This window comes from Rhopilema esculentum, chromosome 1, assembly GCF_057945365.1.
Source record: "Rhopilema esculentum isolate cy_ngs chromosome 1, ASM5794536v1, whole genome shotgun sequence".
Lineage (NCBI taxonomy): Eukaryota > Metazoa > Cnidaria > Scyphozoa > Rhizostomeae > Rhizostomatidae > Rhopilema > Rhopilema esculentum.
Window position 1 is genome coordinate 2,283,568 of NC_142815.1, and position 13,657 is coordinate 2,297,224.

The window sequence follows — 13,657 nt, forward strand, 5'->3', positions numbered from 1 at the left end:
CTCATTTGATTGACTTTTAATTATTTATGCAGGATAATACATTCAGTAATGCAAATTCATTAACTAATTTACAGGGCCTCTGACGAAGGGGGGCCGGGAGGCCTTGGCCCCCACACTTTTTTGCAAAACAATAGAGTTTTCTTCAAAATCTTCTGTTATGGGTGCCAAATTTTCCCTTGGCCCCCCCCCACTTTTCAACCTTTGTCGGAGCCCATGATTTACAATGTGCCCTGTTATGAAAACATTCAATCTATTGCTGGTTCTCAAGAATATTGAACACAAACATTAATCAATCCCTGTTTACATTTGTGGGAAAAAGTGGTTGTTGCCCCCCGATCTTCTTTGATTTTGTTGTTGTCACGTGATATTGTTGACGAGTTGTGATGGGTGGTGTTTTTGGTTGTTGTTGGATTGTCTCTGGATCTGGAAGGAAGGACGCACGGACGTTGAAAAAGGAACATTCTATTCTGATGATCATAAAGGCAAAGAGAAACCCAAGAACTCTTGAACCGTATTGTATATATATTCAGGTGACATTGTTTCGATTTTATTCTGATTGGGTTTAGTTCCTTAATTCCTTAATATTCTTCTATTTTATTGATGGTTTCTTGTTTTCTTGATATTTACGAGTTAGAGTATTATCGATCTATTTAGTTTAACTTATATACAGTCCTCTTTTCTCGAATTTGAATCTATGGATCCTTAATTTTGAACCTTTTGGTGATTCTAACTTGTCAGCGTTGGAGAGGGAGTGTCAGATAATTGTCACCTCTCTGTCTCCGACCCCGAATTGCGATCCTGTGGCAGGATAATTTCTACAACAATCTACGTCTACACTCTACACTTTACTCTCCCAATCTGACATAACAATAAAAGGTATTAATGGGCTAAATATTAGTGATATGTGATTTGCACAATTGCTCTGCAGCCATTATATAAAATTTCAAGACGAAGTGACAAGCTTAACAGATTAGACATCAGTGCTAAAAAATAACAACAAGAATATCACCTATTGCGATGCGTTCGTGGGAATATGATGCTGCGCAGCGCAAAGATCCCCAACATGCCCTGAATTAATTATTTTACTCTGCAAGTTGTGACCAATTTATTAGTTAAATAGCAAAAGTTAAACAAAAATTAATATACAAGATGTTCTGGTAAGGTAAAAATAAAAAGTTAAAATGAAGTTTGATGCTGTACAAGAACTCTCAACCCTTTGATTTTTCAAAGATTGTTTCAGCAAATTTTTTAAAATAGCCAGTGAAGGGGCATTTTTTATTTCAGTGCTTAGTTTATTCCACACATTCATACCTCGATATGAGAAACTACGTTGCCCGTAAGAGGTTGCAAAGCGAGGAATTCTAAGATCCGTGTCTGTATTATGGAGAGACCGTGAGCTGTTTTCCGACAATTTTGTAAACATTAGCTGCATGTATTCAGGAGCTAATCCCTGGACAGACTTGTACACTGCAATTGCAGTTTCAAATTCGATCATTTCTTTTATAGTTAAAGGCATTGAGTCATGATATAATGGATTGGGTATTGAGTACCGAAGTGTGACGTCACCAAAAATCTATTTTTAGAATTTCTAAAATTTGGCCGCATAATCTAAAGAATGGCATAAAATACCTCTCATTGTGCAAAATTAGTTAGTTATGTTCCAAACTGGGCGAGATATGACCAATGAAAGATTTCAAGTTTGCTAAAGGATTACTGTTATTCTGGCCTGGTTCATAAAGTTATGAACCAAGACCAAATTACAGAGGTTTGATGGGACAAGAGCCTGTCCTTATGTGGCCATATCTAAGCCAATTTGTGATACCTTTAACTGATTTTGCATACTAAAAGGTATTTCATGATGCTCTTTCAGATTCTGGGATCAAAATTCAGAAATTCTAAAAATATATTTTTATGACGTCATCACTTCGGTACTCTATACCCTAAGTGCAAAATCCGCTGATTCATGATTTTCATGACTGCGATGCTATTGGTTGACCTGGAACTGGTCACATGAACTCACCTAGTACTGATTGACAAAACAATTTCCATCAAAAGTAAGTTGTCAACAGCGGAGGCAAATTTCACATGAAATAGCAGCGATCACGCCGAAACCAAATGACCCTCTATAGAGAAGGCCTATTTACCATGACTCAATGCTTTTAACCACCCTAGGCTTCCCATCAATTGAAGAGATGATGCATCGTAAGAGCTGTTAGTAGCGATTCGTGCGGCACGGTTTTGCAGCCTTTGCAGCTTATCGAGCAGGGTTTCTCCACAACAACCCCACACCGAGCAGCAGTTTGTGAAATGCGGTTCAACTATACTTGTATACAAATTTTTTACAATTTCTAATGGGAGATATTTTTTCGCATTTTTAAGCATGCACATTGCTCTCGAAATCTTGGCTACAGCAAAAGTTATATGTTCTCTTCACTTAAGTTCTGAATCAATCTGAATACCCAGATACTTAATTGATCCAATCATATCGAGATTGTCCTCGTTTATATGGAAATTTGTCACAGGATCTCAATTGTCCGCATGATGTTGTTTTCGAATTACTCGAGGAACCAAGGATCATGCTTTGCGTTTTGGCTACATTAAAGGTAATGTAAGCAAGCGACTCTGTGGGGGCTTTTAGAAACATGTCATCGCCTCAGCCATTACGGTCGTTCTGTTTATTTATCCTGCTGCGAGGTTAGCTTTTCATGTGAGCAGTTTTGCATCGCAAGAATACTAACCAATCGCAAAACGTTATTTTGATGGGTGGCTTGACAAGTTGGGTATACGCAGTCCTTTTATATGGACACATTACCTTTAAGGGAGAGTTTTTCACCTTCCAACCAAAACTGAAGCCTTTTAAGGTCTGAATTAACTGCTTCTTTTATCTCGCCTGTAGATTTTGACGAGTACGATAGATTTTTTCAAAGCCATTTAAAAGGTATAGAAAGGAACGATTGAGACAATAAATTGTGTTGCTTATGTTATTACTTGAATATAAATAAAAAATCTTGAATAATCAAAAAGAGTTTTTAAGCAAAAAGAGACAACATAGTTAAGCTTGTACACAATTTCTGTGCGAAGATTTTCAGCAATTTTGTGTTCAAAATCTTAAGATATTTTTCGGGCAGCAGAAATAACACAATATTTTTGTATAACAAAGGGTCCCTGATCAAAGGGAACCACTGATCTGTAAAAAAGACTGGATCGAGCTTCCTATTGTCTTGAAACACCAAAGTTTGAAGCCCGTTCAATTTCAAATAGAAGAGGACCCCAAACAATAGTGGGAAGCCATTCCTCAAAACCAATGCTTGAACGATATGAATTCGTTAGAGCTGCATTGCTGTGTGTATGATTGCTGAAAAAGAGCAAGGCCAGAGCAGCTGAAAACGTTGCTAGGACTGACACTTCAGGCCGTCTCCTAGCAAAGGCTGTTCTGGGACCCTCTTCCCGGATGGTGACACTCGGGTCACATTAGAAGCTCGATCCAGTCTTTTTTATAGATCGGTGAAAGGAACCCTAAGTTACTTATATTTACATGTGTTAAGACTTCGCTCAAATTCAACTTATTTAAAAAAAAACTTTATAGAAGTAGTGTAACTGAAGATTCTTCAACCAATCTAGACCCTAGTTAACGATAAAAATATCATTTTCACTCCTTCCTGTTGTGTTGGACACGCTCTAAAATGATTGGATAAACAGGGGGCTCCCCCGCCTTAGTTTTTCCTTAGGGTTTCAGTTACCTCTGTTGCGCCACTGAATCCAATGCAAAACGAAGTCCAATGTCGAAGGGGGTGGGGGGTGGGACGAGGGTGTGGTTGATCTATAGCGATAATCAAAATCGGTAGACATGTACGTTCTTTAGAAGGTTGGAAAGTTTAGATTTACCTTATATTTATATTTATGAACTAATTCGATCCTTGTTACGTTTCACCAAGTGCTGAGGTTTGGTGGTTGTCTAAACTGATCCAGGTTTACCCCCGGCTTATTCAAACTGATCCAGGTTTACCCCCAAGCTTATCTAAACTGATCAAGGTTTACCCCCAGCTTATCTAAACTGATTCAGGTTTACCCCCGGCCTATCTATTCAAGGTGAAGTTCTTACCTCACTCAGGGTGGACGAAAAATTTAAATTTCATGCAGCAATCCTTGAATTGAATTGGACCATGTATCTGTTTGGGACGTTTTTGAACAGGGGCCAATTGAAGGGGGCTTTAACGAGAGGTTTTCTTATCTTGCCAAACGAAGTATACTTCCAATCGAGGTTGACAACGCAGATTTGGAATCTGGACTGGAATTCACTTTAATTTTTAAATGAAAATTAAACGAATACATTTTAATGAAAAACTAGAGGAATATTTTACAGATTATTACTGTACTTTTACAGCCATTGTAAAAGGTTATTCTATTTTTCTAAGATATTTAGGTTTTTAGCAGGGCCCTTATTGATAACAGCACTTCACTTGCTGACAATCTAACCCAATCTCAAGTCATGTGTCGTGAACATGATTGGCTAACGTAATACAATTATCTTTTTGTTGAGTACAAAGCACGAGATCAAGGTTGAATTCTCACGACAGTAAAGTTCATGAATCAGAAATGGAAAGTCACAAAACAATTGAATTCCAATCCCAACGTTTTTGTTTACAAGCCAACTTCTAACGCGACACATGCCCTTTAATAACTTAAATATTTATAAGGCTTAAGAAGTGAGGTAATTTCCTTTTCTCAAGAAGACATTTTGAATCCTCGCATACCAAGGGGTAAATTTATTAATTTTTGGCTCTTAGCCTTGAAAACAGGATCTATAGCATTATTTTGCTTTGAGTAACAAGGGTTTATTACCAAATATGCATATAAACAGGGACTGCAACGCATAGTACGGGCTTTGGGGCTAAAGAATCTTTTTTGGGGGGGGGGGGGGGGAGGGGGCTAAAAAGTTTCTAGCCTAGTAGTGAAACAGTTAAAAACAAGATTATCTTTTTACAGTTTAAAGTACAAATGTGAAAATTATTTTCTTCCGCAATCCCTACATATAGATACATAAGTTGGACTTCATTGAAATTTATATCAAATTATAACTTACAAGAATATCCCACAAAGTATTAGAGTGAATCTTTAACATTTCACACATCTTCGGTTCTTTTATCCTTTGTTGAGAAGCTTTTGCTGCAAAATAATTCTTCGAGTCGTGAGGGTCGGTTGTTACGTTTTTTTCAAGTTTATACTGATTAAAGTGTATAGCAGCGATTGCCGGACTTCTGAAGTAAATGATAGTGTGTTTATACTATTTAAACCGTCTGTTTCCTGTCTTGGCCGTCTCTTGAACAACAAGACCTGGTTGGCCTGGCTCCATGGGTCACTTCGGAAATGATGTTGTTGGTTCATTTTATACCTTGCAACATCGATTGACGGTCGAATCAATTTGATACCTTGAAACAAGAAGAAAAGAGAATTAGAAGATTAATAAGAGGAAAAAGGAGACGAAGGAGTTGAAGAGGAGAAAAAGGAGAAAAGAAAGGGGGAGAAAGAATTAAAAAGGAGGAAGAAGGAGAAAAAGACAAAGAAGAAGAAGGACAAGACACAGAAGAAGCGAAGCAGAAGATAAAGAAGATGAGGGTGAAGCATGAAGAAATGAGAGAAGGAAAGGAAAAGAAAGGAGAAGTTGAAGATTACGAAGAGGGAGAATGAGAAGAACGTGGAGACGAAGAAGAGAAAGAAGAAGACCAAAAGAAAAATAGGAAGAAAAAAAGGAGCAGAGAAAAAGAAAGGGATAAAGGCGAGAAGTAGACAGGAAAGAGGAAGAGAAAGAAGAAGGAGAAGAAAGAGAAGAAGACAACGGAGAAGAAGAAGAAGGAGATGAAGGTGTAGAAGGAAAAGAAGGAGAAGAAGAAGCAGATGAGGAAAGAAAGAAGGCAGCGAAGCAAAAAAAGAGGGTCGAAAAAGAAGGAGAAAAAGGAGAAGAAGGAGAAAAAGATAGAGAAGAACTAGTAGAGGGAGAAGAAGGAGGGGTAGAAGAAGAAGAAGAGCACCAACAATAATTGGACCAAGGAGCAGAAAAAAGGAATCATATAAAATAAATGAACTGAGAAAATCTAACATGATCAAATTATTTGTCATACCTTTAGCTTTTATTCTTGTGAACAGATTATCGTCTTCACCGCCCCAGCCCCAAAATTTATTTGAATAGCCATTTATGTGTTGATAGTGCTCTTTCGTAAATAGCTGGATCCCTCCAATGAGGCTTGGATATGATAGCCTGGCGAGAAACAAAATAGGATCCTGAAGTGATGATGTCACATGAATTTCTGACTTTTGATCACATAACTTGAAAGAGCATTACGAAATACATGTGTAAAATCAGTCAAATATTTTACGAATTGGTTGAGTTATGGCCACATGAGCACAGGTTCTTCATCAAACCTCTGTAATTTTGTCACTGTTCATAACTTTATGGACAGAGCCAAAATAACAGTGATCCGTTAGCAAACTTCAAATCTTTCATTAGCCATATCTCACAATTTTAGACATGTTTTACTGATCTTGCATAATTAGAAGTATTTCATGGTCTTCTTGCATAATTAGAAGTATTTAATGATTATTTTGCATAATTAGAAGTATTTCAAGGTGTTCTTTTGTGCCTGAAAATAGTTTTTTGTGATGCCACACTCAAGTACTCTATACCATATAATTGAAGAAAAACAGGAAACAGCTCTTTATAAACTTGCCATGTCTAGTTTATATAATCTGCTAATCTGTAATTACAAACTGGCTTGTCGACATTATACACAGTTTTATAAAGAAATCATCAATAACAAAGAACATGCAGTTTATTGACAAACTAAATTAGAATACATTTAGGCTTAAAGGCAGTCTGCCCCCATTTGTGCTCAAATTTTATTGAAAAGGGGGATAGGGAACAGGACAACGGGTACTGTGAAAGAAAAGGAAATGTGGAGGAGCTGCGAGGGAGAAGGCAGAAGAGAAAAGCGACAGAGATTAATTTTCCATTTCTCTTCTCCTGCTCTCTCCCTCTCCAATTCTTTTCAGCTCTTTGTTGCCCTAGACAATAGCCTCTGTGGAGAAGATTAACCAATTAGAGACAACTTTGATTCCAGCGCTTTGGAATCGAATTAACTGTCTGTTGCACTTTTGTCTAGTAGCTTTACTAGCAATTTGTGGAGGGAAATTTTCAACAATTTTTAGGCATAAGGAACCCTTTTTGCAACATACATAGTGAAAATTTAAATTTTTTTATAACTTACTTGTAATTGAATTTGTCAATGCCAAGGGACATATGCATCGGTGAAGCAGGACAGCCATAATAATTTCGGTCATCCTCACTTAGAAGATCAACATCGTGGAAAACATGGCAGTCATAATCATCAAACATCAAACTTGCATTGAACCCAATATTGTAAATAGCACCTTTGTTGAACTTTTCTTTTCCAGCCTAAAAAGAAATGTATTTATACATAAAATTGCAGCATATGAAGAAGGGGGCAATTGAACTTGGATCCAGCACACACTAGACCCAAATTCTTCATTGCTTCTCATTCTCTTTGAATTTTCAGCAAAATATTGATGTTTCCATTTATTCTTGACATTTTTTTTCATTTCTATCACACAAAGGTAGAAACTGAATTGAATTTGCCCGTATGTGCGTTTTGGCTGATGCCATTTCAATAACCCAGCCACAACAGCAAGGTTTGTTCAACAATGTTAGAATGTTAGTTCCAGAGATGCCATTTTGTTATTCACTATCTTAATACTTTTGTCATGTAAGCGTAGTTAAAACCATTTTTTCTACCCATAGATGCCTGACAAATATCCTCAGGGTTTAGCACTTTTTGCAAAAATGTTCTTAACTCTTACTCTGGTAAAGAACTGGAACTAGCATTTCTTTAATTGTACATTCTACCTCAAGGGCAAGTGAAGAGGAGGGATCCTCTGTGACAAACTTAAGGCAGCAAATAGAGCTGCCTTAAGCCTAAAATACAAGATCAGTTTTTATCAGTTTTTAACTGACAGTTTTCAGTTTTCAGTCAAAAACTGATGGTGTATTTAGCAAAAACTGATAAAAACTGATGCATTAATGAACGTCATTTTTTGACTGAAGGAGTTGAACACGTCCAACTTTGTAAGTTTTTGACTGATGGGATTTCTATTCATTTATGTAGACTCTATTGTTTAAAGCAGGAACCCTTATAATCCCCTTGCGCAAGGTGCCAATTTTTTTAGAGCTGTCAGTCAAAAAACTGATAAAAATTGATTGTGTATTTCAGGCTTTAGGGTCAATTTGCCTGACCTACTAAAGGGCCAATTTTGCCTAAGCTGCTCAAGGATCTGTTTGGTTTGAGCTGGAAGGTATAGGTAGCTGGAGATATATCTAGAATTTTTATCATAAAAAATGTTCTTTATTTGCTTTATTGTTGAAGTCTCTGACTTTAAAGGCATTTGACACAGGTAAAAGTGGTTTACAGCCACTCAACCACAAGTGGTTGACCAATTAAATTGCACACAGAGAAAAACACTTGAACACTTTCCGCCTTTCTGCAAATTGGTGAAATCCTAGAGCAGCGCGCAGTGGTTTCATGTGAGCGGCTTTCAATACCTTTCTTGTGCGCGTGCTCTGATAAATTTGGCCTAAGTTATTTTTGGATTCGCTGTACTTATGCATGTCAAATGCCTTTAATAAGGAACTTGTCAAGTAGAAACAACCTTGTCTGAAACTTGCTTTGGCAGGATATTGTACTGTTTCAGCTTGATTAACAGAGCAGCCTCTTCATTGCGCAAAAACAACAATCTATCACAAAAATAAATAGTGATTGTTTTTCAACATTTTGCTGATGAGTACGTTTTATCTCCATGACGGGCTTCACAACTGTGGATCAGTGAAGATCACAGGAAGTTACTAGGTCACTGGATGAGCTTGCAGACAAACAGTTTCTGACAAGGAGGAAAAATTAGTAACATGACTGACCCACATATTTTCCATCTTTAAAATGGTTTCCCTGGATAGATCAATGGTAATTATGGTACAGTAGAATCTTGTTTTAACGTACTGGTTATTACGTACTTTCCGATCAAACCTGCTGGTGTACTTGGGCCCAGCAATAGGTGTGCTTGGTTTAAGTCAATTTTTAATTAATAACCTGGTTACAACGTACTTCGATTATAATGTACTTAATACCCTGGTCCCTTAAAGTACGTTATAATTGGATTATACTGTAACTAACAGAGAATTTTTTATCTCCTTTTAGGTCATGCTGTCAAGATCTAAAAATTCTTAAACAAGAACATCATCGCACATCAGACTACACAAGAAGCTTCTAGCCAACGATGAGGTAAATATTTAATTTCCCACAGAACTATTTATCATATTTTTTTACCATTCAGTTAGCTTAACATTTCGAGTTACAATAAATACTTGATTGAAACCTACTAAATAGCCATATCTTGTGTTGCATATTTAAATAATAGAATTGCATTTCAATCATCAATATTTATTCAATACAACAGGTGTTCTTGAGCTGAAAACTTATGCAACCAATCATGCAATTCAACTTTGCAACCATCTGAGTTTTCTTTTCAGTTGCCATGGTGCCACATGTCCATTCTGTTATTTGTCATTCAGAAATTCTATATTATCAATTTGACTTAATAATAATGCTCTTTTCAGGTATGGAAGTATTTTATCAGAAAATTTAGCATTTGTCTACCTCGAAACACTTTTCCTACTGTGAATAGTAGAAAACACATAACTATGAACCATGAATCGTGCCGGTACTTAGCAGATAGGTAAAGTGGATCATATCCCATATTTTGGTCCAATAATTGGATGTAATGTAATGTAATGTATTCATTGCACAGATCCTAAGTATAGTATAGGTTTTTCACTGGCAGTAGAAGAAATAAATAATTAAGGATCTCCAGGAACATCATGCCATTGTGGGGAACTTTAAATGGGGTACTTTGATATTAATGAAAAATGCTTTATAGCAAGATCTTCAATGTTTTGAAAGTTACCCCCTAGCACAATGAGCATAGGTTTTATGACTCAACAATATGCCTCAGATCACAAGCTGTCTCATTCTGTTTATCCCATACTTAATTTCAGTCAACTGTCTTCTTTGCTGCCAGGACACCTAACAAATCAAAATATTCTTTCGTTTTTCCTGACCATTTGTCCATGTAATTTTGAATGCATCCTTTTATTTGTCCAGACAAAAGCCCAATAAACGCCAACTTTAAATTTCAAAAGCAACCAAGTTCTGTGGCCAACCAACAATGACAACGAGACATTCTGCTCCATCGACATTGAATAAAGGCAAATATTTCTTAATGAAATTAAAGTCAAAACATTGGACAATGCATTTTGCCGGTGAAATAGTTCTACGAGGTGTTCCTGTGCACTCCTTTTAATAAGAACGTCGAGGCTTTATTTTTAAATAAATTGGAACAACCATGCTGAGTCTCGGATGAAAAGTTAAAAGAAAAAACAATGTACTTCCGAAAACTTTCTCTCATAATACTAATAGCAAAACAGAGCAGATTTTACTAGTTTATTCACCATGTTTCCAAAAATGCCATGCAAAACCATTATGCAGTGGTCTTAGAAACAATTTATTAGCAATAGCCGGATGTGTTTTTTCTAAATAGAAAAATCAACATGGAATTGAGAACTATATTAAGCCTCAAATTATCGAAGAGATAAGAACATCGGGCCTCCCAGTCTCTTATAACAAAGGTTTTACATAGCATTGAAATGAAATCACAAGGTACAAAAAATATTCACCTGTTCAACCACAAAAATCCTATAATCGATCATCTGCCTCTGAAATACTGGATGCATTGTTCGCAAGAAAACATTCAACTGCTTATTCCTATTTCGAAACGGTATCAAAAAGGCAACCTTTTTCCCTACACAATCCTTTGGACGCCAAGAGCCACCAATTTCAACTTCCCCACCATATTGCACGGATAAATTAAATGGAAAAGATGTATCGTTGATATCCAATAAGCGTCTTCCATGAAGAAATGGCGAGTTGACTGGACAAGGAGTTCCTTCCGTACTGTTGTCAATTTTAGGCCCGTCGGGCCTTGCTGTTGTCTTTAACTCAGAGACGCTCGCAACAGACTTCGGTTTAGTTTCGACAAGAAAAAGCCGAACGAATAATAAACTTGAATAAATTAGTACAAGAACACAGAAAATGATGCTGCAACGCCGAGCGCGCAAGCGAGCCATTTCATACCAGCATATGCGGTATGATTACGATGAAACTTTGTTGTCCGTTCCGTTTCGCCTCAGGCGGCTCATCCAGTCAACTTATTCATCATCGAAGTAAACCATTCATCAAACCTTTCTGTACTAAACATACAAGTACTTTCAAATCATCTTCAACCAAGTTTCAAACACGGAGATGTGAAATAAAACAAAGTACAGCGTCTTCTTGTTCCATTCGACGATCGATTATTAAACAGCTTCATACAACAGCAACAGCGGATGTAAAGGGACATCACCTTATTGTCTCACGTGATGGGCATTCCCCATGACGCTGCGTTTGCCAAGGGCAACCGGTCCTAAAAACCCAGGGGGGTTACTTGAATTTTTCTAGGGGGTCAGGTGACTGACGATTATTTTTTCATGACTCTGATTTTTTTAACGTAAAAAAGACCTTTACGTATGAAACTCGTAGTTAAAATTTAGGCCCGTCCTTTTCTAGACACCAAATAACGCTTTAGGAAATTAAGTTCAATTATTTTTATTGGTATTGTTAAATCGGTTCAAACAACTGGGCCAAACCCATCTTGAAGTACTTGAAGTGGTCCCCATGGCCTCAAAACAACAGTAACCTGAGTGGTATCTGAAAAACGAAAATTTCACTGCCATCTGTGGCGAACCCAAAATAGTTGTTTTCGGCGGACGTCTGTCGAAATCTTCACTTCTTCTAATCTACAGTCATTTCCAAAAGTGTTAAAACTAGTCGCGGAAAAAAGCGTTATTTCTAATTTCAAACGTCTTTTTGTAGTAAAACAACATTGTTCAAATAGGGGAAGGAGGATGGCTGAATTTGCCCTTGGAAATTCATTAGTGTACTTTTGGCAAGGATTTTAATACTGTGCAAAAATACAACAATCAAGAGAGGCCATTTTGTAATATTTCACGTCAAAGCATCAAACTGTGTCAATCCAACAGCTCAATAACAACTGTTTACTTGCAACAACATACACTGGAGTATAATTGAAAGTTATTTGTGATCATAACAATAGATATGCGTAAATGCTTAATGTGCTTAATTATCCTCTAATTTGAAATTATGTTTCCCCTATTCATTTGTTGTTATCAAACGTGTAAAGCAATATTAATCACTAAGCGATAAAATAAACGATATTTACAGTTGCTACGACGCGCTTTTCTGCACACAATACAACTTGATTTGAAACAAAGTCTACTGTTTTAAACCCTAAACCAAACAACATTTAAAATGCCGAGGATGTTGTAACAGTGCTCATGTGAGCAAGCTGTTTTATTAAATCCCTTTTTACGCTAGCCGTTCTTTCTACCAAAACAAATACAAACTAAACCCTTTTGTAAAACATGCATCTAAAAGAATGAATGACAAATATTTTGAAGGATGTTGTTAATAACGTTATAACATTTGCAAAAACCAACCTCACAATCCATGAGGTATGTTAAAGACAAGAGGTTTCCGTCGACGAGTTGACACCCATATAAGGCTCTTTTACCACCCTTTTCCTGCCATCTCAGAATTATAAAACTACTTGCTTAAATATTTGGTTAATAAGAAAACAAATAAAAGACAAATAAAGATTAGTTCCTTAAACTTAATCAACAAACGATTCGAACTTATTTACGGTTTATTTCGTGTGTATTTAGGCAACTTTGGATGAAAAATTCTTGACAGAAAATATAGAAAAACTTACTTTTTCACGAATCATTTTTTCAAATAAAACTGCAACTTTAAACAAAAAACAACTTTCATAAAATTCGGGAGATGATTCAAATATATTTACGGTTTATTTAGAATCAATGAAGGCACTATTGTATCAAAAAATTTAGGTCGAAAATCGGAAATTTTGGCAAGGTTATAGTCTTGCTTTTTCACGAAAACTCTGATCCAAAACACTCTATTTCAGAGCATAAAAACACATTTAATAGAGTCAAGAGCTGATTGAAACGTATTTATGCTTTATTTAGAGTGGATTGAGGCAAAGTTTGGATGAAAAAATTCTTGGTCAAAATTGGGGTATTTTGGTAAGGCTATAGCCTTGCTTTTTTGCATGAAAACCCTTAACCAAAACACTGCCTTTTTAGAGCATAAAAACACTTTTATTAGAGGCGAGAGCTGATTTAAACGTGTTTATGCTTTATTTAGAGTGGTTTTAGGCAAGTTTTGGATGAAAAAATTGTTGGTCAAAATTGGGGTATTTTGGTAAGGCTATAGCCTTGCTTTTTTCCACGAAAATCCTCCTCAAAAACATTGCTTTTTAGAGCAGAAATAGTCTTTTAATAAAGTTGAAGGCTGATTTAAATGTCTTTATGGCTTATTTAGTGTAGATTGAGGCAGGTTTCGAGTGAAAATATTTTTGGTTTTATAAGCATAGAAGGTAAAAACTAAAAAACCCAATGTGTGTG

General features: G+C 36.4%; 1 protein-coding gene and 1 long non-coding RNA gene across 2 annotated transcripts; one reads left to right on the plus strand and one right to left on the minus strand.

Annotated features, from left to right (window-relative positions):
- Positions 1–4,915: 4,915 nt before the first annotated feature.
- LOC135690391 (beta-1,4-galactosyltransferase 5) lies at positions 4,916–11,480 on the minus strand. Its single transcript, XM_065207942.2, has 4 exons — positions 10,796–11,480; positions 7,263–7,450; positions 6,120–6,256; positions 4,916–5,429 (listed from the first exon to the last, which is right to left on the minus strand). Exons 1-4 carry the CDS (start codon positions 11,243–11,245, stop codon positions 5,203–5,205), a joined length of 1,002 nt encoding a protein of 333 aa, XP_065064014.1. The 5' UTR covers positions 11,246–11,480; the 3' UTR covers positions 4,916–5,202.
- On the plus strand, positions 7,838–11,423 carry LOC148960636 (uncharacterized). The gene is made up of 2 exons (XR_016144169.1): positions 7,838–9,026; positions 9,261–11,423. It is a non-coding gene; the product is annotated as an uncharacterized LOC148960636 (long non-coding RNA).
- Positions 11,481–13,657: the final 2,177 nt, after the last annotated feature.

Excerpts from the sequence above, each read along its gene's own strand:
- LOC135690391 (XM_065207942.2), bottom strand. The coding sequence starts at position 11,245 with ATGGCTCGCTTGCGCGCTCGGCGTTGCAGCATCATTTTCTGTGTTCTT. Across the intron at positions 7,451-10,795 it reads GGATTTTTGTGGTTGAACAG|GCTGGAAAAGAAAAGTTCAA; the intron begins GTGAATATTTTT and ends ATTTCTTTTTAG. Across the intron at positions 6,257-7,262 it reads ATTGACAAATTCAATTACAA|GCTATCATATCCAAGCCTCA; the intron begins GTAAGTTATAAA and ends GTTTCTCGCCAG.